Below are 22,284 nucleotides of genomic sequence, written 5' to 3' on the forward strand. Positions count from 1 at the left end.
GGAAATCTAGGAGTAGCTCCTGCAAGTCATGGTTTATTCACCCCTCTGCTTATAACCCTCAGTTTTTCTTGGGAAAAAAAATCAGTGTGCACATTTGTTATTTGCCAAGAGAGACTGTCAAAGCATTTATCAGAATTCTTTATGTTAGAAGACAGCTTATTCAAACAGAAGGATTATACTCCTTTAGAAACAGCCACAATTTTGGTGAATCTACATGTTGTATCGAGAACAAATAAAAAGATTCTGAATTCTGATAAATTATTAAAGAGTAGAATTATTTGTACTAGAATTCCATAATAAAGAATCTTTTCAAAGGTTCAAGGGGTTGTGTTATTTAGGTAACATAAAACATACAAAAAACTTTTTTTTCCATAAAATTTCATGGTTATAGTCCCTGGAACAGTGTGTTTATTATCATTGGGGATGGTAATGCACCCTGGGAGTGTGACTGGGCCTGAATCTCTAGGTAAATTATTTACTTCATTCAATCCTTGCAAAAAGCTTATTGAGGCTCCTTATTGTCAGCTTTCCTATGAAGTGTGCCGACCATAGGATGGCCTGACCTCTTCCCTTAAGCATCTGGAGCCACCAAACTTCTTAAAAATATCTTGTGTTGTACAGCAGTGGGTGTCATCTGTCTTCCTTGCACTGCCACAAAATAGGAAATCTTCATACTAAAAAAAAAAGGCTGCAATAATTTCTTCTGTCCATTCCTGTTTCATGTTTTTTGTTACAGTACCAGAGACTCCGCTTTGCTCTCTTTGCTTGGAAAGTCTTTTAAATTGTGCTGCTTTCCTGCTTTCCGAACACCTCAGTTATTTGGTCATGCATCTGCATTCTTTTGTAGTTCACATGCACAAAAATTGCTTATGGAGCAGCTCGTACTTCTGGCAAAGTACCCTCCTGGTGCAGTGTTCTGTGAGCTAACCTTACACAATTTATTGCTCTGATGGTGAAAGCTAAAATAAGGATCAGCCTTAGTACTACACTGTTGCAGGGCTCTAGCAGAAACTCAGCATCAGCAGCTCTGTGTAGTGGGCATGGTGCTTTTAGGTCAAGGCTGGACTTCATAATCTTGGGGGCCTTTTCCAACCTCATTGATTCTGTAATATTCTTAACAGAATTCTTATGTTCACTGCCTAAGCCATAATTTGCCCCTGCAGGGATGAAGTGTTCTCATGGCTGCATGTACATGTCTTGAAATAGCTTATTTTGCAGTGTCCACTTAAATAACTTTAAAATAAATAACTTAAAAATATGAGTTTTTTATTAAATCTATTTAAAAATACTTTTCTTGAAAAGGGGAAGTGCTGGAGGGCCTTAGGGACAGATCTTAATTTATTTAAAAGGTGAAGACAGTTTGGTACTCTCAGTGTGCTGAGTGACGTAAACATGGATTTATGAAAGGTCATGATGGTGGTGGTTGGTGTATTCCAAAAACCTGTTTCTCTCCTTGTATAACATTAGTATGTTATACTAATTATAGAAGATTTCCAAACCATATATATTTAAACTATTCCACCTCCCTAGTCCATCTCTCATGTTCTTTACTTTGTCTTTTTTGGTTTTCCTATGTCAATAACATGTGCCAAAGACAAATGTATTTCCTCTCTTCAGGTTTTTTATGCTGTCTTGGACCAAATCTACCATGGTAAACACCCTCTAAAAAAGTCAACCACAGAAATTTTAAAGGAAACACAGGAGAAAGTTTATGGATTGCCATATGTACCCAATACGGTAAGTAGCAACAGAATAACTGTATAAACTGCACCTTTTCTTTGATAGACTAATATTACCCCTTCCTCTCCCCAACCCGACCCTTGCCCTGCACACTCGTGTATTTACTTCTGCACTGTTATATTGAAAGGGTTTTCTTTCTTTCACTCACTTTATTCAGCGAGTAGGGATGTTTTTGTGCAAGTGTAGTCTTTTAATGATGAACTTCATTACCTTGCCTTTATTTTCTTAGTAAAGAAGTCACTGGAAACAATATATTGGAAAGAGGGTTTATTTGAGCTTTTCAAAGGCTGCTTATAAAAGGCAGTGTAACACTTGTGCTTCACATTGGTGTATGTATGCTGTCAGCATGAGAGTGTGAAACAGGAAACAGAAGTGTGTTCTTCTCACTGTATTCCTGTGAACTTTGTCATGTCATTTATGCTTTCATGTGTTATCTGAAAGTGGAGAAGTCTGGAGTTCTACTGATCTTCATCACAACATGCATTTGTTCTGTATGTCATGTGACAGCCAAAAGTGTAGTTTGTATGTGGCAGCCATGGGATTTCCTATGTGAAGCTGAATTCCTGCCTGGAGCCTGGCCCCCCACCGTTTGACACTGTGGTCAGAATACTCAAATGCTTTTGCTGTTTCACAGGAAATGTACTTTTCTCATTCATTTCCTCATCATAGCTGTACTGCCCCTGCTCACACTTCTAAAAGAGTGTAGCATCTTGCAGTGAGGCTGTGATCATTTTGAAGTGGGACAGCAGGTTTTGTCTTGGAACTTAATCCCAGCAAAATATACTGTGAACTTCTGAATAGTCAGAAAGTCTGTGTTTATATTTATTAAATGTAAAATTACTGTCAAGAACTGTAAAACAGTTTAAATTTCAGTAAAACATTGTGAAAAATTGCATTAGAATAACATTAGTACTCTGTAGAGTATTTAATGTCTGTAGTTTGTCTTGCTGTCCTTTGCTGTTCCTCCTTCCAAACTTGAGACATGTTCACATATTTAATTTGTAATCCAGATAAAAAAAAACAAAAGCCTTGAAGTAAAGGTTGGGGATTTTAAGTGAGGAGAATATATTTCTTCCTTTGATTTGATTTCAGAGCTAGACATTGAAGTACAGTAGTAGGGACCAGTTTTTTAGTTTGGTTTTTATTCTGTCTGTTATTGGCTAGGTATTTATAGACCTGGCAGAGAAACAAAGTGTTTTGATTAATGATTTATGTGTTCTCTCTTCCATTATGTATTGTTAAGTCACGCTTCTATATCTTAAATTAGTGGTGTTGGATTAAGAGTATGCCTTCCTCAGTGAAGATCTTCACTGCATTAATGTGATTTTTCTGTAGCAGCATTGTCTGTCAGGACTGCAAGCATCCATTATTATCTCTTCCTGATGAACCCTAATTCTCTTACTGTTCTTGACAGGCAAGTTAACTCAGTAAATATCCTCTCAATGTACTTGGTTGGGCTTCAATCTTATTGTGCAGACTTATTTTCTGGAGTAGAGCCACAGCGTATGTCTTTAGCAGATGAATTTCTGTCATTCTCGGGCACAGATAATAGGAGAGCTCAGATAATAGGACAGTTTGCATGTGTCTTTTTGTTACAGTGCTTTCAAAATGACACATATAGACTACACCTAGTAAGTGACTGCTGCTGCACCTATGGGGTGTACCTGTATAAGGTAAACCTAAGCATCACGTGTTACGTGCCAACAGTAGGAGGGATAGTGCAAAAAAACGTCCTGTTGGAAGATGATGGAAATACAAGTCATGTTGAGATCTATATTTGCCATTCAAACAGATTTTGCAGGCACTGGGGCAGCAGGCATTGCACACAGCAGTGTTTGCATTTGGCTGCATTGACGCAGATGGGTGCAGGAGTTGGTGCCACATGCAAGGCAGGAAGGAAGTCAGATGGAAACATGGAGAAACAGCACCCCACTAGACTTTGTTTGAATAATGTAAATCTCAATTTCTGGCTGGCCATTGCTTATCTGTTCAAAAGTATACGGAGTGTACTGCTGGCTTCTGGAGGATAAAATTCCACTGGGATTTCATTGCTCTGTTACTGAATCCAGAAGCTAATGATTGCCAGGCAGGGGGCAAGGAAATATATCTGTCTGTTTTTGTAGTGTCTGGCAGTTTTGTTGCCAGAGGACATTAGTGTTACTCAGTTCAGAAAGTGAATAGCAATTTTGTACAGGCTGGATTCTTGAGTTCTTGAGATACATTTAAAAAGCAACCAGTCTTCTTTTTGACTATTCCAGGTAAGCAAGATAAACAAAATAGTAGTGACCATACTTTTTCCAGCCATTCCTTCCTGAATATACATTGTGTCAAAATCTGTGCACTGTGGGGAATTCAGTACTATGCTTTTGCTCCAGACTTTTGTTCAAATCATGGCTTATTTCTTATCTCTTGTGAAGTCAGTTTTCATTAATTATGGCCTGCCTTGCAGTTGATGGTCTCTCCTGGTCTCTTTTACATTTGTCCCCAGGATGCCCAGAGAAGCTTTTGAAAATGTATCAGGTGACCCTTTGATCAATCTGAGACATGATCAAAGTTTTTCCCCATAATCTGTTGCTTAGTCCCCTCATGTCCCCCAAGTTCAGACTTGAAAAGTACTTTCCTTTGAGATAGTCATCAGAACTTAATGATATGCCATTGCTAGTCCTTCACCAAGTATAATAATTCCTATCTCCTACTGGGGGCTAGGTTTAATATTGCAACAGAAAATGACACACTGGGTAAACAGACTCTGCAATGATAGTGTAGTTTGCAGCCTCCTGCAGTTGCAGAAAGAGCTCTCAATAATGAAGTAGTACTACAATAAACACCACCTGCCCAGATCATCATACCTGTATTTTCTTTGTGAAGTAGTTTGAGTTATTGATTCTTATTTTCAGAAAATTATGGACTTAGATATTAATTGTCTGTCCATTGATGTAACCTTTTCTAATTTGGAATTCTGGTGGGAGATGGTTTGACTGTGACTGTGAGGAAAAGTGGTTTTGAACAGTGAAGCACAAGGACTTCTGATAGGCTTTTCTTCAGAAACAGCTGAATTTCAAGTGTGGTACTTGAATACAAAGTGCAATGATGGAATTAACCCACACACATCATTATAATTCAATTTGATAGGAGGCAACATGTTGGTATGTAGGGTGCCTTTGATATTTTTTGGAACACTGAATAATATGCTGTATGCCTTTTTATTTTAACATATTAAAAATACATATTACTTCAGAAGGACCACCTTTACTGATATCCTAAAGTGTGCACCAGGTTACAGGTTTAATTATATAGTTTTGTCCAGAGTGCAAGTTTCTTTGGCAGCATGGCCTATTGTTGCTAGTGTTTGGAAAGCCCAAAACAACTGTGAGACCAAAAATGTTAGCTAGTCAAGTTTGCCAACAGAAGACAAGGCAGGTATTGTGAGAGATACCCTAGAGCAAAGATGTGTATGAAAATGGTGTATCACCAATGTGGTTGTTAGTCTGTCTTCTTCCTGCAGCTGGGAGGACTCTGCCCAGACAGGGATCCTGACCTTGGAAGGCTCCACCTAGGTACTTGTCTTAACTTGCTATGGTTGAGTCTGTCATGTTTCTGACAAAGGAAATCAATGGATGAGATGCAACCTAACATTTGGAGTGCTTGCTCAGGGAGACTGTCAGGCACTATGGGAAGATGTTGCTTGCCATGGGAGCTGAAAACACAAGTTTTTCATTAACAGGGAACATGCAGAGGCATGGATGTTTGGTCAGCTGAGAAGAAGTTGATGTCAATAGGCAGAACTGGCTTCTCTACAGAGAGAAAATAGTTTTTGCATCACACATGGTTGTCATGAGCCAAAGCCTTCTGTTTTGTTGTTGAAGAAAATCTGTGTGGCAGAGAGTGTAGTTTTAACAGGCTTATTCCTCAGCCTACTGAGGGCTGGTTGGCAATTCGGGTGAAGTATCTTGTTACAGAATTTGCCATCTGTGTCCTTGTGGCGTCTGTTGTATTAGAATTCCTTGCTGGATTCTTGGAGTGGCTACTAATGTGCAGTTATATATAACTCTGTTTTTGTATAACATTTCATGTGAATATGAGTAATGTATATAAAAAGAATAAATAGTCAGATTGAGCAAGCAATAAGGCAGCTGGCTTAAAGTAAATAAGAGATAACTTTTAACCTCTGATGGTAAAAGTGGTTTTGAATTCTGAAAACTTAAGTGGTGAACATAAATCTTAAAATTATTGATAAGGAAGGCTAAGTAGTGGACACCTATTAAATTTTAAACTTCACTTCATATTTATTCTGTCTAGAACCTTCCAAAATTCATTTTAGATTTATTAGGCTAAACTGTGATGTAACCTTAGAACCTAAGCAAAACTGAAAGCCAGATTAAAGAAAATGTAAAAAAACCCAGTTAAAAGGTAGAATGGGTGCTATTGGCAAGTGCTTTTAAAAAAAAATAATTCTAGGTGGCAGAAGAGGGAATAAAATTGATGGTGCTAATCCATAAGACACTAAAAAGAACTCAGTGGGAGAAAAAGCCTGTATATCTGACTGTCTGAGAAAGGGAAGTTATTAGAAAAGTAAAAGCCATATAAAAGTGTGAAAAACAGAATGCATGGTAAGTTCTAATGAGCCAGAAGTAAAACTGTGGAAGTTTCAAGCAGCTTAGAAACCAAACCCAGCAATAATAATTAAAAACAATGCATCAAAAAGAGGAAGGCTGCCAGATATTTGCTGGAACTGGAACATAGCTAAGTATGATGATTCAAAAGACATTATGTAGTTATCCAAGAGACTGAACCAAGGATACAAACCATCCTGATGCAAAAAAGATTTGGCAGTAAAGGACCAAGCCCTTTAAAAACTTTATGAAGATAATAAAAAGTAGAAATCATTATATGACTGGAGGTAATTACTTAAAGAATGCAAGAATTCAGAACAAAAAAGGCTAGTTTCTCTACTTGCAATTGGCTGAGTTGCCAATTGCAAGTAGAGAAAGTAATAGAATTCCAGAATTACTCAAGAAGAGGAGAGTGGGAGAAAGAGCAACAATAAATGTCAGAGAAAGCAGTGGTATTCTATTCTACCTCAACATTTTTTGAACAATAAGTGAATTTTGATTAGGTAAGTAATACATGCAATTTTTGAGATAGATTAAAACAGTAGTGAGATTACAGAATAAAATAGAATAATATATTAGATGTAATCAGATTGTCAGAATATTTAAGCTTGTCAGAACAGTCAATGACTTGGAGGAATTATCACTCAAAAACACATGAAAAACTACTAGTGTTATGATAACTGATCTTATGAAAGGAGAAGAACTTGGGAACTGTAGACTGATTAATTGCTCAGATTTTGTCACTCAACAAGTACTAGAAGCAATTATTAAGCAGCTCCAAAGTACCTTGAGAACAGTCAAGTGAGCAAAATAACCCCAGTTTTGTTAAGAACTGCCTCTTGATTGATCTTGGAAACAGGATGTAAGTAATTGATAGCATAACTCTATGCATAATAAGCTTTCTAACAGTTGCAAACCGTAATTGTACAACCAAACTGTGTATTTGTGGCAGAATCAACACACAGAAAACATGCTGACAAAGCAGGTGGAAGCTTAGTTTCAGACAGGGATATTTTAAGTGGGCATCACCAGGAACCTGTCCAGATTGGAAACATGTACTATGAGAAAAGTTAAGGAAATCCAGTGTTGGGCTAGCAAAGAGAAATTTATATAAGCACACATGAATGGTATTGAAAACCTTTATGAAAAAATTATTTGGAATTGAGGCTGTGATTATTTGTTTCTTATTAATGAGAAAATAGTGGGAGGGGAAAATTATGTAATTTATAGCAAATGTGACTATGGGTAGTATCTAATCTTTTAAAGTATTGTTAATTTTTTCCCTCATTTGTTGAAGAGGTAATCAGACACCCAGCATGTCTTGCATCTCTCTTATAGGCAGTTTTAAAAAAACCACTGTTGTAGATCACAGAGACATAAGTTTCATTGTAAAGCTAGAGAGCCTTCATAGAGGAGGATGGCTTTTCCACTTCTCCCTCTGCAGTCACTTGAAAGGTACTGATGTTGTTCTTATTGCACTTTTTTGAGTTTTCAAGAGAGATGAAGTCATATGTTATTATTCAACCCCTTGAAGTTTGTGTAACCCCTTCAAGGTAATTTTTTACCTTGCCATGTTGGAAACTAAAGTTGTTTATACAGAGTGCAAGTCCCTGGATTAGTTTTCATATGAGCCTTTTCAAAAGTATACTGTAAAATCAAGTTGAAGAGTCTGGGTCTGAGGAAAAGATTAATAAAGGAGTGCACAGTGAACTCTGGGGAAGTGATAGTTCTATAAATAATTAATAGCTAAAAGCCATTTCAAGAAGATTGGTGCCCTGCTGAGGTCAGTATTAAAGTAGATGCTGTGACTTTCAAAAGCTCTTAAAGTCACCTTTCAAGGTTTGTTTAGGTTTCTGTCTTTGTGGAGTTGAGTTCATTTTATGATAAAGAAAATGCTGATAGCAAATACTGTGAAGATTTGTTTTCCAGTGGTTGTATGACACTATTCACTGGGCAACTATCTACAGCAGTAGAGTGTTTACAGATATCATAAGATATGAAGCACTTTTAAGGAAATTCTTTTGCCAAGTGTTAGCCCCATGAAACTCAAACATACTTTAGTGATAGCATTTGCCATATTTACCATGTGGTAGACCATGTTAAGGAGCAGTGCAAGAAGTAGTTACATACATCTCCTGTTAAAATTCTGAATATATTTAGATGTATTGTACATATATATGAAAGCATAGGTAGCTTTATCCAGTTTGATGTACTTCTGTTTTCATGGCTCACATGTTCTTTTTCCCCCCTGAGATTGCACTACTGGAGCTATATTTGACAGTGATAGATACAACTACCTCATTGCCATAAACACAGCCTAGAGAGTCTGAAATGAAATTCTCTTCAAGTGCAGTGGTGGACTGTCCTTTCTATGAAAAGTCAAAACAGAAAGGAAAAGACAGAGGAACTATTAGCACCCTTACTTCACAGGAGATGGCTGAGATGGGGTGAATGCAATTTCTTTAAATTCACACTGCACTTGTGGCAGATTAAGGATTAGAGTCATGATCATTTCTAAATGACTCTAGTAAAAGATAGTAAATAAACAGTACTGTAAACAGGTAGTGATTTAATCTTCCAGTGTTTGTTCAGATACTTTACTTGATTAAGTTGCACTTGAAAATATATTTTGCAGTTACCGTGTTGCTTAAAGTATTTCTTGTTTATTGTAAGCAATGGTTATTTTAAGCAATGTGCTTGATGTTTATTTTAAAATAATAGGTCAATACTTAAAATTAGGTTTAATTGGAAAAGTAGTGTAAAATATTAGGGCTTCAGTGCAAGTCTGTACCCAAAGGAAACAGTGACCTGATTCTGTTTATCTCAGGCTTATGAATTTAAAGCTTAGGCAATAATAGAAAGTGATAGTTATAATTGAAGAAGGGGAATTGCATGTGTATGTATATCTGTGTAGAGTTGCATGGTATGACATGAAAATTTGTTTAGAAATTATATGTTTTCAAATTTTTTATATTTTACTTCAAAGACTAGCTATAATGTTTACAAATAACACTTGTCCAAATAAGATCAGTTAAAGGACACAATAAAGACTCCATTTTCATTTTTCTGTTTCTTTTAAAGATTTGAAGCAAAGCAAATCATACATACAGATTTTTTATGTCAGTGTTCTTTATTATGACCCACATCTTCTTCCCTCAGCACATTTCTGTGGAGAAGAGGATATAGACTAAATAGTTTTTAATGATTTTGCTATAAGCAGCTCAAATTCATGAATAGTTTATAAATAAAAAGGAAATATTTTTCTTTAAGCAATTCAAAGACCATATGGTATGTATCTAGAATCACCTAAGTGGTTAATTGCATGTTAAATTCCTTTCCTCTTCCTTAGTGTAAACAACTGCAAAAATATTTACATTTCCTGCCTTGCTAGATTTATTTATCATTTTATAATAAAAACACGGAAGTGTTATAAATTGAAATCTTAATCTCTTGCTTTACTCAATTTCTGAAATGTCAACGGTGTCTCTGGTTTGGTTTACTTTGTGTTCTCTCCATTCCTAACACAGAAATGCACAGCACTGGAAAACTGAAGAGTACTGATCTTAGGCAAGTTAGAGGTGCGGCACAAGATGAGGTTTCTTGAAATTAATTTTCTGTTATTCTAAGCAAGATTAGAAACTGCAGGAAAGAAAGTGGTTCTTTATTGCATTTTATTATTATTGTGAAACTGAAGAATAATGATGTTATTCTATAAAACTTAGAGGGGTTGAGGTCAAAAATGCAGATTGTAAGTTGACTGAGCAAGCTGCTGCTGACCTATGGAGAGAGTTGTTTCTACAGTCAGACAGTGCTACAGCTTTTCTCTAAAGGTAGCTGCTGGCACAAACAGTTTGCAAACTCTGCACTCTGATACTCATTAAACCATTTCAAAGCACTGGCCAAAGTGTGCTTATCTGCATGGCAGAGCAGCGTTGTCCTGGATTTCCACTGGTGCTGATAAACCTCGGCCTCAGCAGAGGGAATAGCCTGTGCTGATTCCCACTGACCGCCCTTCTCTCCTGGCTCTCAGGAACCAAAGCCTGCAGCCTCCCCTTGCCCCACCAGAGTTATCCACCCCTGCTGACAGCTAAATTCAAGGGCTTGAGCAGCAATAATGTCAAGTGAGTGCCAGACACAAGGGGTTCTCCACCCAGTAGTCCCTGAAGGAGATAAGTTGGCTGCTCCTTTGTTGGGTTTCCTGCCAATATAAGATTTTAATTAAGAAGGGGGAGGGCACCAGATATCATCTCCATGAAATATTGTTCTTCATGGAAACAATTCAACAATTTGCTCATTGATGTAATTATTGTAGCACAGTTTTTGTGATTAGAAGTCTTAAGTGACAAAAGTACTCCCCTTAATTTAGTATTGGGTGTTTTCAGGTTCTCACTTGTGTTTTTTGTCTTAAGATGCAAAGCAAAATAGACATAAATGTCCTTGAAAGTACCTAAAGTTACAGCAGAAACTGCTGGAAGAACATCCAAGCAATAGACAAGTATTTCTGTAGGATTTGTTTTCAAAGATGTAGTAGGATTTTGTAGCACTGATTGCTGATGAAATTAGTGAAACCCTCCAGAACCATGTTTACCCACTCAACCAAAAGCTAGCTTAGTATATATTAAGGTACCTACAGATTTTCTTCCAATTTTGTCTTTTTGCCATCACATATAAAACTTTTTATCAGGTTACTTTTTGTGACAATATTAACAATTCTAAATTTAAAATTCAAATAATTGAATCCTAAAGTAATGTAGCCTGCAAAATAGTTTGGTTTAACTGATCCTACTATATTGTTAACGTGAATGAAGGGGCTTAACTTTTGAATAGAAGATGGAAGGTGTAGTAAATTATTCAAATTTCTCCTAAAGCAGTAATCCTATCCTCTCAAAAGATAACCGGTTAAATATTTCTGTCCTCTAATATAAAGGAGGTCTATGTCACTAGTTTGGGCAAGACACATAGTTTAAGGTAGCTAAAGTAAAATGAACTGAATTTTACCCTAAGAATATATTCTACAAGGACTTCAAAAAAAGTCCTGATAAGGTGTGAGAATACAAAAGTATCAGTAAGGTATTTTTGTTTTTACATGATGGGGTGAAAAGCCATTGCACATGGAATTTTGGAAATTATTCAGACATGGTTATAAGAAAAGATTGATAATGTTGGTGGAAAAAAAACCTGTTTAATAGCAGCAGTGGATCAGTCACACACCTTTATTGCAGTCTGTTGTGCTGAATAAAAAGCAGGCATGAACATGACCTGTGGATGGCATATTATCATAACCCATGGGCAATGCTGTAAAGTGCACTGTTTTATAAACTGCTGGAATGGGTTCATGGAACTTTTTGAAGTAAGCAATTACTTGCAGTCTTCATTAACTTTCTAGCTGCTTACCAAAAATGTAACATTTAATAAGGAGAGTGCTCTAGTTCTACATGTCTAGCCTTTACCTTGTCCAAAAGGGAATTTGATATGTCCTTTTTTTTTTTTAATGAAGAAATGACTCCTTGTTGGAAATGACACAAGAAATCAAGTCATCATATAGCTGAATTTTTTAAAATGGAGAAATGGAGTTTTATGCTACAAGGTCATTAATTTAGTTTTAAATATTTGTGATAATTTTTAATGTCTCTTTTTTTTGGTGATAAATACTTTAAAATGTTATTTGTGATAATCACCCCAATGAGAGAGAGTGTCTTTGTATTCATCATAGACCTTTTTAATGGAGCAGCCTATATATTCTTGTGGTTTTTGACCATGTTATTGCCTAGGTCATAATCTCTGTATGAAGCAGGAGGAGAGGAAGAAATTTTTTTATGTGGGCAGGTAGCTCCTTGTGAATGAAGCTAGAGGATGGGTGTTCTAATGTTTAAATATATTTTTATAGGTAGCTAAGTCCAGTCTTGAAAAGTTAATTGTTAGGAGAAAACAGAATTAGAAATGTACTTGAATAATGTAATGGGTTCTAGGTAATATTGAAGATTGGGAGTTCCAGATCAGGAACTTTGTGTGAGGACTGGGACAAAAGTTTTGACAGGAAATTATGACATGATAGAGTTATTCATGCTCTAGAGTGGAGAAAATCTGATTTAAAAAATAATTAAATTCAGGCTTCAAATTTCAGTAGGGAATAGTGGGAAAACATTCTTAGTTTCGGTTGGACTCATCCTCCATTTCTGTTTCTTGTTTTAGATACTGTCCTGCTCCAAATGAATTTTTAGAATTTCCACTTCCTCATATTTTCAAGCCTCTCCAGATGTAGTGAGGGAGATGAGTAGTGTCATTCCTTGGTCTTTCTGTACTTTCCTTTTCCCTTATGAACAGAAACAATGTGACATTTGTTAGTAAAGCTTAGCAAAGACAATGTCAAACAAAATTGAGCAGGGCGTACTGAGGCCATTTTAGGTGCAGACTTTGAAATCAAGCTTTTGGTCTTGGACAGATTGCTGAGAAGTTGTTCTTTTCTCCTTGCTTCATTGTGATGCAGAGTTTCAACAAACCAAATAAATGGAATAGTTGATCAACCTGGAAGTGCAGATTATCTGATTTAGGTGCAGACCATTAAATGCTGAGAGCATTTGAGTGAACAGTGTAATCTGAGGTTTCAAGGAAGACATACTGCCTTAGTTACAGCTTACATGATTATCAAAGTAATTCCTTTCTGATGGGGGAGGTAGAAATATCCTTTACTATGCCAAACACCTGGAAATTATTTCTGTTTGTAGCCTAAAAACCATTTCTAAGTATGTGAAACCAATTCATCGGTAAAGTTTTCCACATTCCAGAGAGTAGAAACTTCTAATCATAACTTAAAAAACTTATTATAAAAGAAACTGACATGCTTTCCTGCTCAGTCTTCTAAAAATGTAGTCTCTCTGCTCTGTTTCAAAATGTGCTTTTAGTTTAATGATTATGGTTATAATTAAGGGACTAGTTAGAAAAAACTACAGCTATAAAGTATAAACAAGGCAACCAAAGTACCTTTCAAAGCAAAGAGGAGACTGTGTCTGAGATGGATGTTGTAACACACTTGCATTACAATGAGATACAGTACGGTGCTTTACCTTAAAGAGAAAAAAAAAATTATTTTAAAGTATTTGTACCATGCATCAAGACTCATTGGAAAATTGAAGACTGGAGATCTTTTTCCATCTCATTTAACCTTGCTACTTGTACTTTAGTTGTGTAGGTCACCAGTACAGGCTCAAGTGCTCACCCATGGCAAATTCCATTTGTTTGGGGCATCTGCCTTAGGGTGGAGGTAACTATCTTGTAAAAAGTAGTTTTTGAATGGCTGAACTACAGCTAGCTTTGAGAACTTTATTTGTACATGTTGCTCAGGAAAGGTAGCATAGCTAGCAACTTGTTCAAACTGATTTAGATTATGAGGTATTGTTTGTTCCCTTTTCTTTTAAGAAAAAAAAAGACTAAGTAAAAACCAAATACTTACTTTTTTCCTCCCTTTCAGTTGGCCTTTTTTTTTAGAATACACATACATCTTTTTGGGTAATGGAGAATAAGATAATAATCAGGACTTTCTTGAATAAAGAAGTATAGTTTATTTCAGCTGTAAAAAAGGAGTTTGTTAATTACCATGTGCTGAAGAGTCACAAAGACAAATAGTTTTGGAAAATTATATATGTCCTTTCACTTTTTTGTTAGACTTCATCAGAATTTCAGCCATTTACTGTAGGATAAGAACCAGCATCTCAGAGCCCATGGATTTAAATTTAAAACATCTCTTACACTACGTTATTGTTTATCTTTTAGTACTTCTTTGAAACTCTATTTTTTATAGTACCTGCAAAAATCATGACGACAGACATATCACAAGAATGTTAAGAGTTTCAACTTTGGATAGGAGGGCAAATAAGATAGGGCACTTGTTTTCTCCATGGAGTTTCCTCAGAGCCAAAGGGCAAAGGAAGTTTCATACTCCTTCCTTTCTACAGTTGTCCATTCTCATTTCAAAAGCTTTGCCCGAATCTGTTGGGAAACACCATTTCAGTTTGGATCTACTTGCTTTACACATCACACTGGAGAGGTGATGAAATTTTCATCCCTGGAGACCTTAGATAGAGCCCTGAGAAATCTCTTCAAAGCTGGCTTTGCTTTGAGTGAGGATTGGACCAGGTAGCTTTTGGAGTCTGTCACAATTTAAATTATTCTGTTGGAGTCAGGAAAATAAAAAGAAATAAGTGTTTTGATTTCTGTGAAGATAATGCTGATAGTTTGGATTTTCTTTGCTAAGAAATCATAAGGAAACAGTCAACACTAAACAGCATTAAACAAAAGTCTATCCTCACTTGAATGAGTCACTATGCGAAGTAAAAGTCCATAAATGAATAGCTATATAATTGTGGACTATAATCTGCTATATATACACACATTTAAAAATGTGCAGACAAATATGTGAATTATGATGTTGCATGTGGATGGAAGTTGTGTACCTCTAAGATGATTACTACATGGAAAGATGTATTTTTTATAGTATTAAACACAAATCACTTTTGCCATTTTGTTTCTGACAAAAGTTATAAATTGAACTTTTCTGAGTGTAAGACTGCACTTACCCACATGAAAAATTATAAAATATTGTGTTACTTATAACAAGGTAATTGTGGATTTTGTTCAATACCAGTAGAACTACACAGCTATTATCAAATATGAGTAATTTCTTTTCTCCCCTTCTGATCCCCTTCTGTTATATATAGTTTCCATCCTGATGATCAGTGTATTAGATGTACAGCATTTAGATTGAAAAATGCTGCTTCTGATAAAGGATTGTTCATTCTGGAATTTATTTCTGATGGCTATTTTTTTTTACTTTATTTTTTGTTTGTCATTAATAGGATCAGGTTTCTTCCATCATACATAAGAAAATGTTGAACAATATAAAGAATTCAAAAGATAACATGGGGTTTGGATTCTTTTTATTTTTTACAGGCCTGGCAGCTGCGATTCAGTCACCTCGTGGGCTACGGTGCCAAATACTACTCCTACCTCATGTCCAGGGCTGTTGCTTCTATGGTGTGGAAACAGTGCTTTGCTCAGAACCCATTTGATAGGTAAAAACACAGAAATCTTAAATAGAATGAAATGCTAGTTGCTTCTGAAAAACATGAAACAAACTAGGTTTGGGCTTTTTTGACACAAATTAGTTTTTAGTCCTTTTCTTGATTCTAAGAGGACTACAAAGCAGGAAATAACTATGGAGATACACACACACATATATATATACACGCACACACATGTATATGTGTGTATATAGATACGCTTTGGGTCATGTTCATTGGTGCAAAAAAATTGTGTTGGTGTTGTAGAATACAGGTGTGTCAGTTGGAAGGCACTGAAATCCCTATTTAGATGTAATTAGAGAGCTTGAAATTCATAGATGCCTAATGACTTGTAATTTTCTATTGAAATCAAAGCAACTGTGGGTATTAAACAAGCTTCATGTCACCAACTTCAAAGCTCAGTAGAGCTATCCTAGTCATTTTGCTTTGTGAAATTACAAAAGCAAATTGTGAGGTCACAGATTGTAAGCATTCTTACATCTATGTTGAATGTTCAGGACCTTGTAGAGGAGAAACTTTTACCTTTGGCACAATGAAGCCTGAAATGTTGTTTGCAAATTAACTTCTATAAGTACCAACACACACTTATATGAATAAAATTTGTCTAGTTCGGTTCCTCGTAGTGGGGCTTTTAAAATGTAATTTGATTTTGAGGAGCCAGCATGGCATTGGCCATTGTTTTGGGGTGGAAAATTTAATTTGGTTTCTGTCTGAGTTCTGTGGAAATGCTAGAAGCAAACTTGAGTGAAGGCTGGACAGGTTGTGTTTGCAGATGGCTCTAACACCTGTGTTTCTCCAGGGCAATGGGAGAGCGCTATCGTAGAGAGATGCTGGCACACGGCGGTGGAAAGGAGCCCATGCTGATGGTGCAAGGTAGGAAATAAATGATATCTCTTCTATTCCCCTGCAAAAGGAAGGAACTTCAACTAACTGCATTTCTCAACTTGGTGTTTTTACTTTTAATTATGATGTTCACTAGATTTATGAAAGAAAAATTCAAGTGGACTGGTCATCACCTTTTTATCATAGTCAGTGGAACTCCTTGTGGAGTACACACAGCTGGGCTGAAGTGTTGAAAGATTTGTATTACAAGGCTGATTAAAGAATTCAGAATAAACTTCAAGGAAGATAGATTACATCATTTACTGGATACAATAAAGTAGTAACTTTTCCATACATGGAATTCATAAAATCTCTGGTTATTTTGTAGAGAAGTTGAACTTGTTTTGGCCACATCATTTCTGTGTCATCAAAATATCTTTGGCTGTATCATTACTTCGAGTGTACATTTTCATGAAATGCAGCTCTGACAGCTATAATAAACATAATTCATTATTCATGTCACTACCAATATTTACCTTTGGAATCTAGAAAATAGCTTTTAAAAATCATTCATACCCATAGCAAAAATACTCTGTGTGTTCATAACTTAAAAAATAATGCCAGGAGAATGAAACAAGTTTGAGAAACGGTTGACTTTATCTCAAATCTATGAAATCAGGGTAAAGCCTTGCCTCTGTAATGTTGCAGAATTCACACCAAACATTATTTTTGCTGTTCCTTAGGTGAGCACTTGCTACATCTTTCAATTTTCTCTGAAATTCTTAGTATTAAGAATGAATATTAATTCACTGGCCTCTGTTCACTCCATTTTAGCAGACTGGAACTTGTGGGACTTTTTTCTACAGATAAGGAAGACAGTGGTACATGTCTGTATTTCATCATGAGATTGGCACGGTTTCATGACTGGAGCATTTCAGTTCTTTGACCTATCTGTTTATATTTGAGGCCAGGACCTCTGCTGCCCTTAGACTCATCATATATTAGGCAACTATATATTCTTTAGGTTGTCTATTTACGTTTCTGATTTACAGGGTTACTTTTCATTCAGTATGACTACCCAAACTTACTTCTCTTTACTGTTCTTGAAGAGTTTGTGTTTGTAATCTTGAAAAACTGTAGCCCAGAACTGTGGATTAAGAATTTGCAAGACAGGAATGTGCATCTCTGCAAGCATATCCAATTTTTACTTTGTAAGTCATATGGTGGAGAAAGAAAAAATGTTTTTAAACACCAGATACACTTATGATCTCTTTCTGGGATATACTCTTTATTTTACTGAACATGGGATTTTCCTGAAATGTTCTGGAAGCTATGTTGAAGTTGCTGGCAGTATGCTTCCATGAATCAAATACTATTTAAATGAAGTTTCAAAATTCATCTGTGGATGGTGTTACAGAAAAACTGTGGAAGTAAAACTGTCTTTCCCCCTTGCATGTGATAGGATCTTGTGGGAAAGAGTGTCAAAGGGCTCACTGAGGTCCAAGGAGGTGGCGTGCGCTTCTCTCCTCTTTTCTGCCAGACCAGTTATTTCATCTATAAAATTATCAAGTTATTTAATCATGCCTTTGGTGAATCCATGGTGACTATTCCTGATTATTTTGCTGTTCATAAGTCTGAAAACAGTTTCCAGGATTAGCTGGTCCAGAACCTTTCTAGGGACTGAAGTGAGACTGACCAGCCTCAGTTCCTCGGGTTCTGCTGCTTGCTCTTCCTGAAGATAGACATGACTTTTACTTTTTTCCAGTCTTACAGTACCTCTCCTGTTTTAATACATTGCTGAGAGTTTCCTAGCAATGCCATCTGCTAGCTCCCTTAGCACTGAGGGGTACATCCTGCCAGGGCCTATGGGCTTTTTTATGCCCAGTTTTCTTAAGTGTACCATGATCTAATCCTCTTCCATCAAAGATACACCTTCTTTGCTTCAGATTATCTCCCTGGCCACTTTTGTATTCTGAATTTCACTTTTACACTGTTTATTCAGAAATCCTAACTGATATTCAGGATCGTAAAAATAACCAGTGTTTATCAGCAGATTCTTTGTGCGTATCATGATGTTCATTTGTACACAGTAAAAGTAAGAAACCTAACAAACATGCTTGAACGACTCCCTGAAGAATGAAATCAGGGTGACTCAGGTGTTTTGACAAGACAATAACTTGATTGCTGATTTGGAATTATTGGAAGCTAAATCATAGAACACACCTGATGAAAAAAGTTATATTTGTACTTGATTTGTCTGTATTTCTTACAAAAAATGAGAATGTATGGAGAAAAGTAGGAATAATCCAATTTGTTTAGGTTTAATGAGCTGATTCCTCTTGCTGCTTTTTTCATTATCAGTATTTCAGACTACTTGATTTCCGTCTCCTGTTGGTTTCCATCAGTTGCAAAACTCTGCTCTCATAGCAAATAACAAAACATATCTGATTAAAGACAGATTCCACTTTAAAGCTTGTTGATTTTACTCCTCTTCAGAGAAACAGTCCAGAATCTGTGCTAACTAGTGCCCTATTTCATAAAAGTTCTTTAGGTTGTTATTTCAGGTGTTTTTTATATGGGCTTGCACATGTCTGGCTTTCGGATGCACATCTGCAGCCTCACCCTTGAAGTGTTTCCATACCTCATTAGGAAGTTAGCCATGTTCATTGGCTGTTTGATAGCAGGTTACTTCACAAGCACATTTCATTTATGCAGTTTCTTTGTTATGATTTTCTTCTCAGAAGCTTTCTATTGTTTTTCCTTTGTGTTTGGATATGACCCGAGCTTTTCATCTTTTTCCAGTATGATTCCATAGATGTACTGATTAGGAAAGATAAAGGATCTGACCTGTGGAGCTGCTCACAAGGTTCCTGTTTGAACTAGTCTTTAATTAGGAAACACAATATACTTTTTGTTGTTGTTGTTTGCATTTGATTCTCTTGGTATTTGTTTCCTTTAAAAAAAACCAAAATCATAGAGGTTTTTTGAAAACTTTTTAAACATTTTCTGAAATGACCCATTTTATCTTACCCCTTTGATATTCAATGAAATACAGAAATAGTCAAAATATGGATATCAGAAGCAATTAAAAATCAGTGGATGGTGTTTTGTCCAAGAGGCTTAATTTTTCCTTAGAGAAAAAATATGTTTTGAGAAGAACTTGATTCCTCTGACATTTTGTGTTGACTATGTGACTCTTGCAGATTTTCTGCTTCCTAGGACTACATGGCATTAGGGATTGCAGATTCCTTTAAAGTTATATAACCCAGGTGTCCCTTCCAGGTCCAGTTGTGTCTGGTTACAGGTCTGAACAAGATTTAGGTGTGCGCCATTCCTCCCTCTCTCCCTTGGCACTCTCTGACTGGAAAGAAACCCAGATGCATAGGCAGAAAGTGAATTGCAGTGTGAAAACTACTGGGTTGGATGTTTTGGGAGCTAAGAGCATGGAACATATCCTGGAGTGCACTTCTGCTGCCTTGGTGCAGTCACATTGCATGTGGGGCCTCTGAAGAAGTCCTTGTGAGGTTGTGTTCTGGTTTTATTGATGCTGTGTTGCATTGCAGACAGTCATACTCAGCTCTGTGCCCACATAGTAACCAAACCAACTGACTGTATTTATATAAACACCCATTTGCTCCAATGCTGTTTGAAAATTTGCTTTTCCGTGCCTCAGATCATACTTCATGGAGTAATTAGAAATTGAAGAGGCTGAAAAAATCTTCATAATGATTGTACATCTCTTTGAAAGTGTAAGAAGTATGCATAAATCCTAGAAGGTGATGTGAACAGCAACATATGTTAGCTCAAACTACATGGATCCAAAATAATTAGTGTTCCAGGGGGCCAGAGGCCAAATTTTGCCACAGGCTTTGTTCTTCTCTCAATTTTCAGTGATTGTAGGTTATAGCTAACCATCTCTCAAAAGGGTGTGGTTAACCACAGTGCTGTAATGTGAAAGACACTTCAAAGCAGTGAAGATAAGCTATGCAGTTGCCTTAGGCTTGGGAGAGACTGAGCTGAAATAGGAGTTGGGCTGAACGTATTAAAATACACTCCTAAATTTAAAAACTGCAACCATCAGACCTTGTGGACATCTTACTAAATCATTTAGACTGAAGTGCTGAGTACTTACACTATATCAAGGCTGATCTTGCTTTGATATATTTTAATGGGGTTTGAAGAGAGACATGACCACTCTTTAGCACATCAGTGTAGAGTAAGAGGTTAAAACACAGAAATACCATCATTGCCTGTTTCTTTTGGAGCTGCCTTACTCTAAAATCTGTAGTTATTTATTTAATGAGGGCATGATCATTTCACTGCAGTAGGAGTTCTTTAGCAATGACCTCAGTTACTCTTCATCCCTTCTATGCAAAATCAAAGTCTTCTGGTGTCTGCTTTTGATGTCAGTGTTGGGAAAATAGGAGTGCACTAAACTACTAATGCAAAAAAACTGAAATCTGTTTTTATTGTCAAAAGCTGGAACTACTGGATCGGAGGTCAGTTGACATCACCATTGCCAGAATGATTTTGGAATCTCCTACATATTTAAAGCAAACTTGGTTGTAATAAATAAATACAATTTGTAACAAGTTTTGAGTGATATTTGAGAAGACTGTATTCAGCTGCACTAAAATACATCCAAGTATACTGTAATTAATTCTATTTCCCTTATTCATTTTGTAATATTGAGGGTTGGAATGTTTTTGTTATGATTTGCCATTTTTATGTAAGAGGAGAAATTAAATCTCCTTGAAGATAACTCCAGCTTCAGTTTCTTCTCTTCTGCCTATCATTATACTATTGGCTTTTGGATTTTTCCAGTGTATTGATAATAGGCAGAGTAATTGTTAGTGTGTCAAAGAATTGGCTGAACATCATCCAGACTGGCTGTTTTTTATAAAGTCAATATTGGAAGAGGAGTTTTATATAATGGGGCTAATGGGTTATGTCTATTATGGCCATCTTTATGTAACAACTGTGCAGTATTTTAGTCATCTCTCCATACCGATGATATCTGGTGAAAAATGAATGACATATGTTCTGGTGGGCTGCTATCCCTCTCACCTTCTTAAGGCACTCTCTCCTCTTCTGTGAAAACAGAAAATATCAGTTTAACTGGAATTTTTCCAAGGCTGTTAGGGAGCAAATATGTATGTTCCCCAGCCAGGAACTGGAGAGAGGGAGTCTGCAAGAGGCCATGTCTCTCTGGGGAGCTCAGATCAGTAGCTGGGTATCTGCACACATCTGTTTCTCAGCCCAGCACATAGCAAGCCATTTTTCATTGTGACCTACAAATAATTCCACCATGATTTTTCTAACATTAGAGTAGATGACAAGTTTACCAAGTACTTGGAAATACTAATTCTGTTCTCTTTCATTTTGAAAATAGCTTGATGCAAACTTATTTTAACGGCATTTTAGTCAATCTGTATATAGTGTGAGATTTGTTTTCCTTTTAGTGCTTGCTATTAATCTACTGGGCCATGGCAGTTTGTGTTGACACTTGTAACATGTGTTTAAATCAGACTGAAATGGAATTCTGTAACGTCTTAGCGAGAAAATTCATTTTGGCTGCTCACTTCAATTTACTTTGAGCTGGCCTGTTTCCTGATCGGTTTTGAATCATTGTGTCATAGTAAAAGATTATAGTATTTTAGCAGCATGCAATTATAATTTCCACCAAAAGCAAATATTGTTGAGGATGTGAAAGAATATAAATTTATGTTCAGTAGGTACACTGATCAGAAAGGGTAGAACAAGGTTATATTTACATTGGCATATGCCAGAAAGATCACTTCAAAGAAATACAAAGATTAAATTTTACATTATTTGGCAGTTGTGCTGTTGGATTTTTTTTGTTGTTTTGGTTTGGTTTGTTGTTTTTTTTTTTTTCCTGGTACAAGTTATGCAGTAAATTTTCATGTGCAGTCTTGAAAATGTTAATAACAGTGAAAAGACCAACTGAATGTGATGTTAAGTACAAAGAAACATCTGGAAATAATTTAAAGGATAAATAAATAATATAAAGG

At 36.2% G+C, this 22,284-nt stretch overlaps 1 protein-coding gene across 1 annotated transcript in view; it reads left to right on the forward strand.

Annotated features, from left to right (window-relative positions):
- The window catches only part of MIPEP (mitochondrial intermediate peptidase), a 64,942-nt gene that overhangs the window by 41,666 nt on the left and 992 nt on the right, over positions 1-22,284 (forward strand). Inside the window, exons 16-18 of the mRNA XM_021530635.4 lie at positions 1,618-1,737; positions 15,300-15,421; positions 16,230-16,303. Of these exons, the coding sequence (XP_021386310.2) occupies positions 1,618-1,737; positions 15,300-15,421; positions 16,230-16,303 (316 nt within the window). The remainder of the gene's footprint in view (positions 1-1,617; positions 1,738-15,299; positions 15,422-16,229; positions 16,304-22,284) is intronic.

This window comes from Lonchura striata, chromosome 1 (genome assembly GCF_050655825.1).
Source record: "Lonchura striata isolate lonStrDom1 chromosome 1, ASM5065582v1, whole genome shotgun sequence".
In the NCBI taxonomy this organism is placed as follows: domain Eukaryota; kingdom Metazoa; phylum Chordata; class Aves; order Passeriformes; family Estrildidae; genus Lonchura; species Lonchura striata.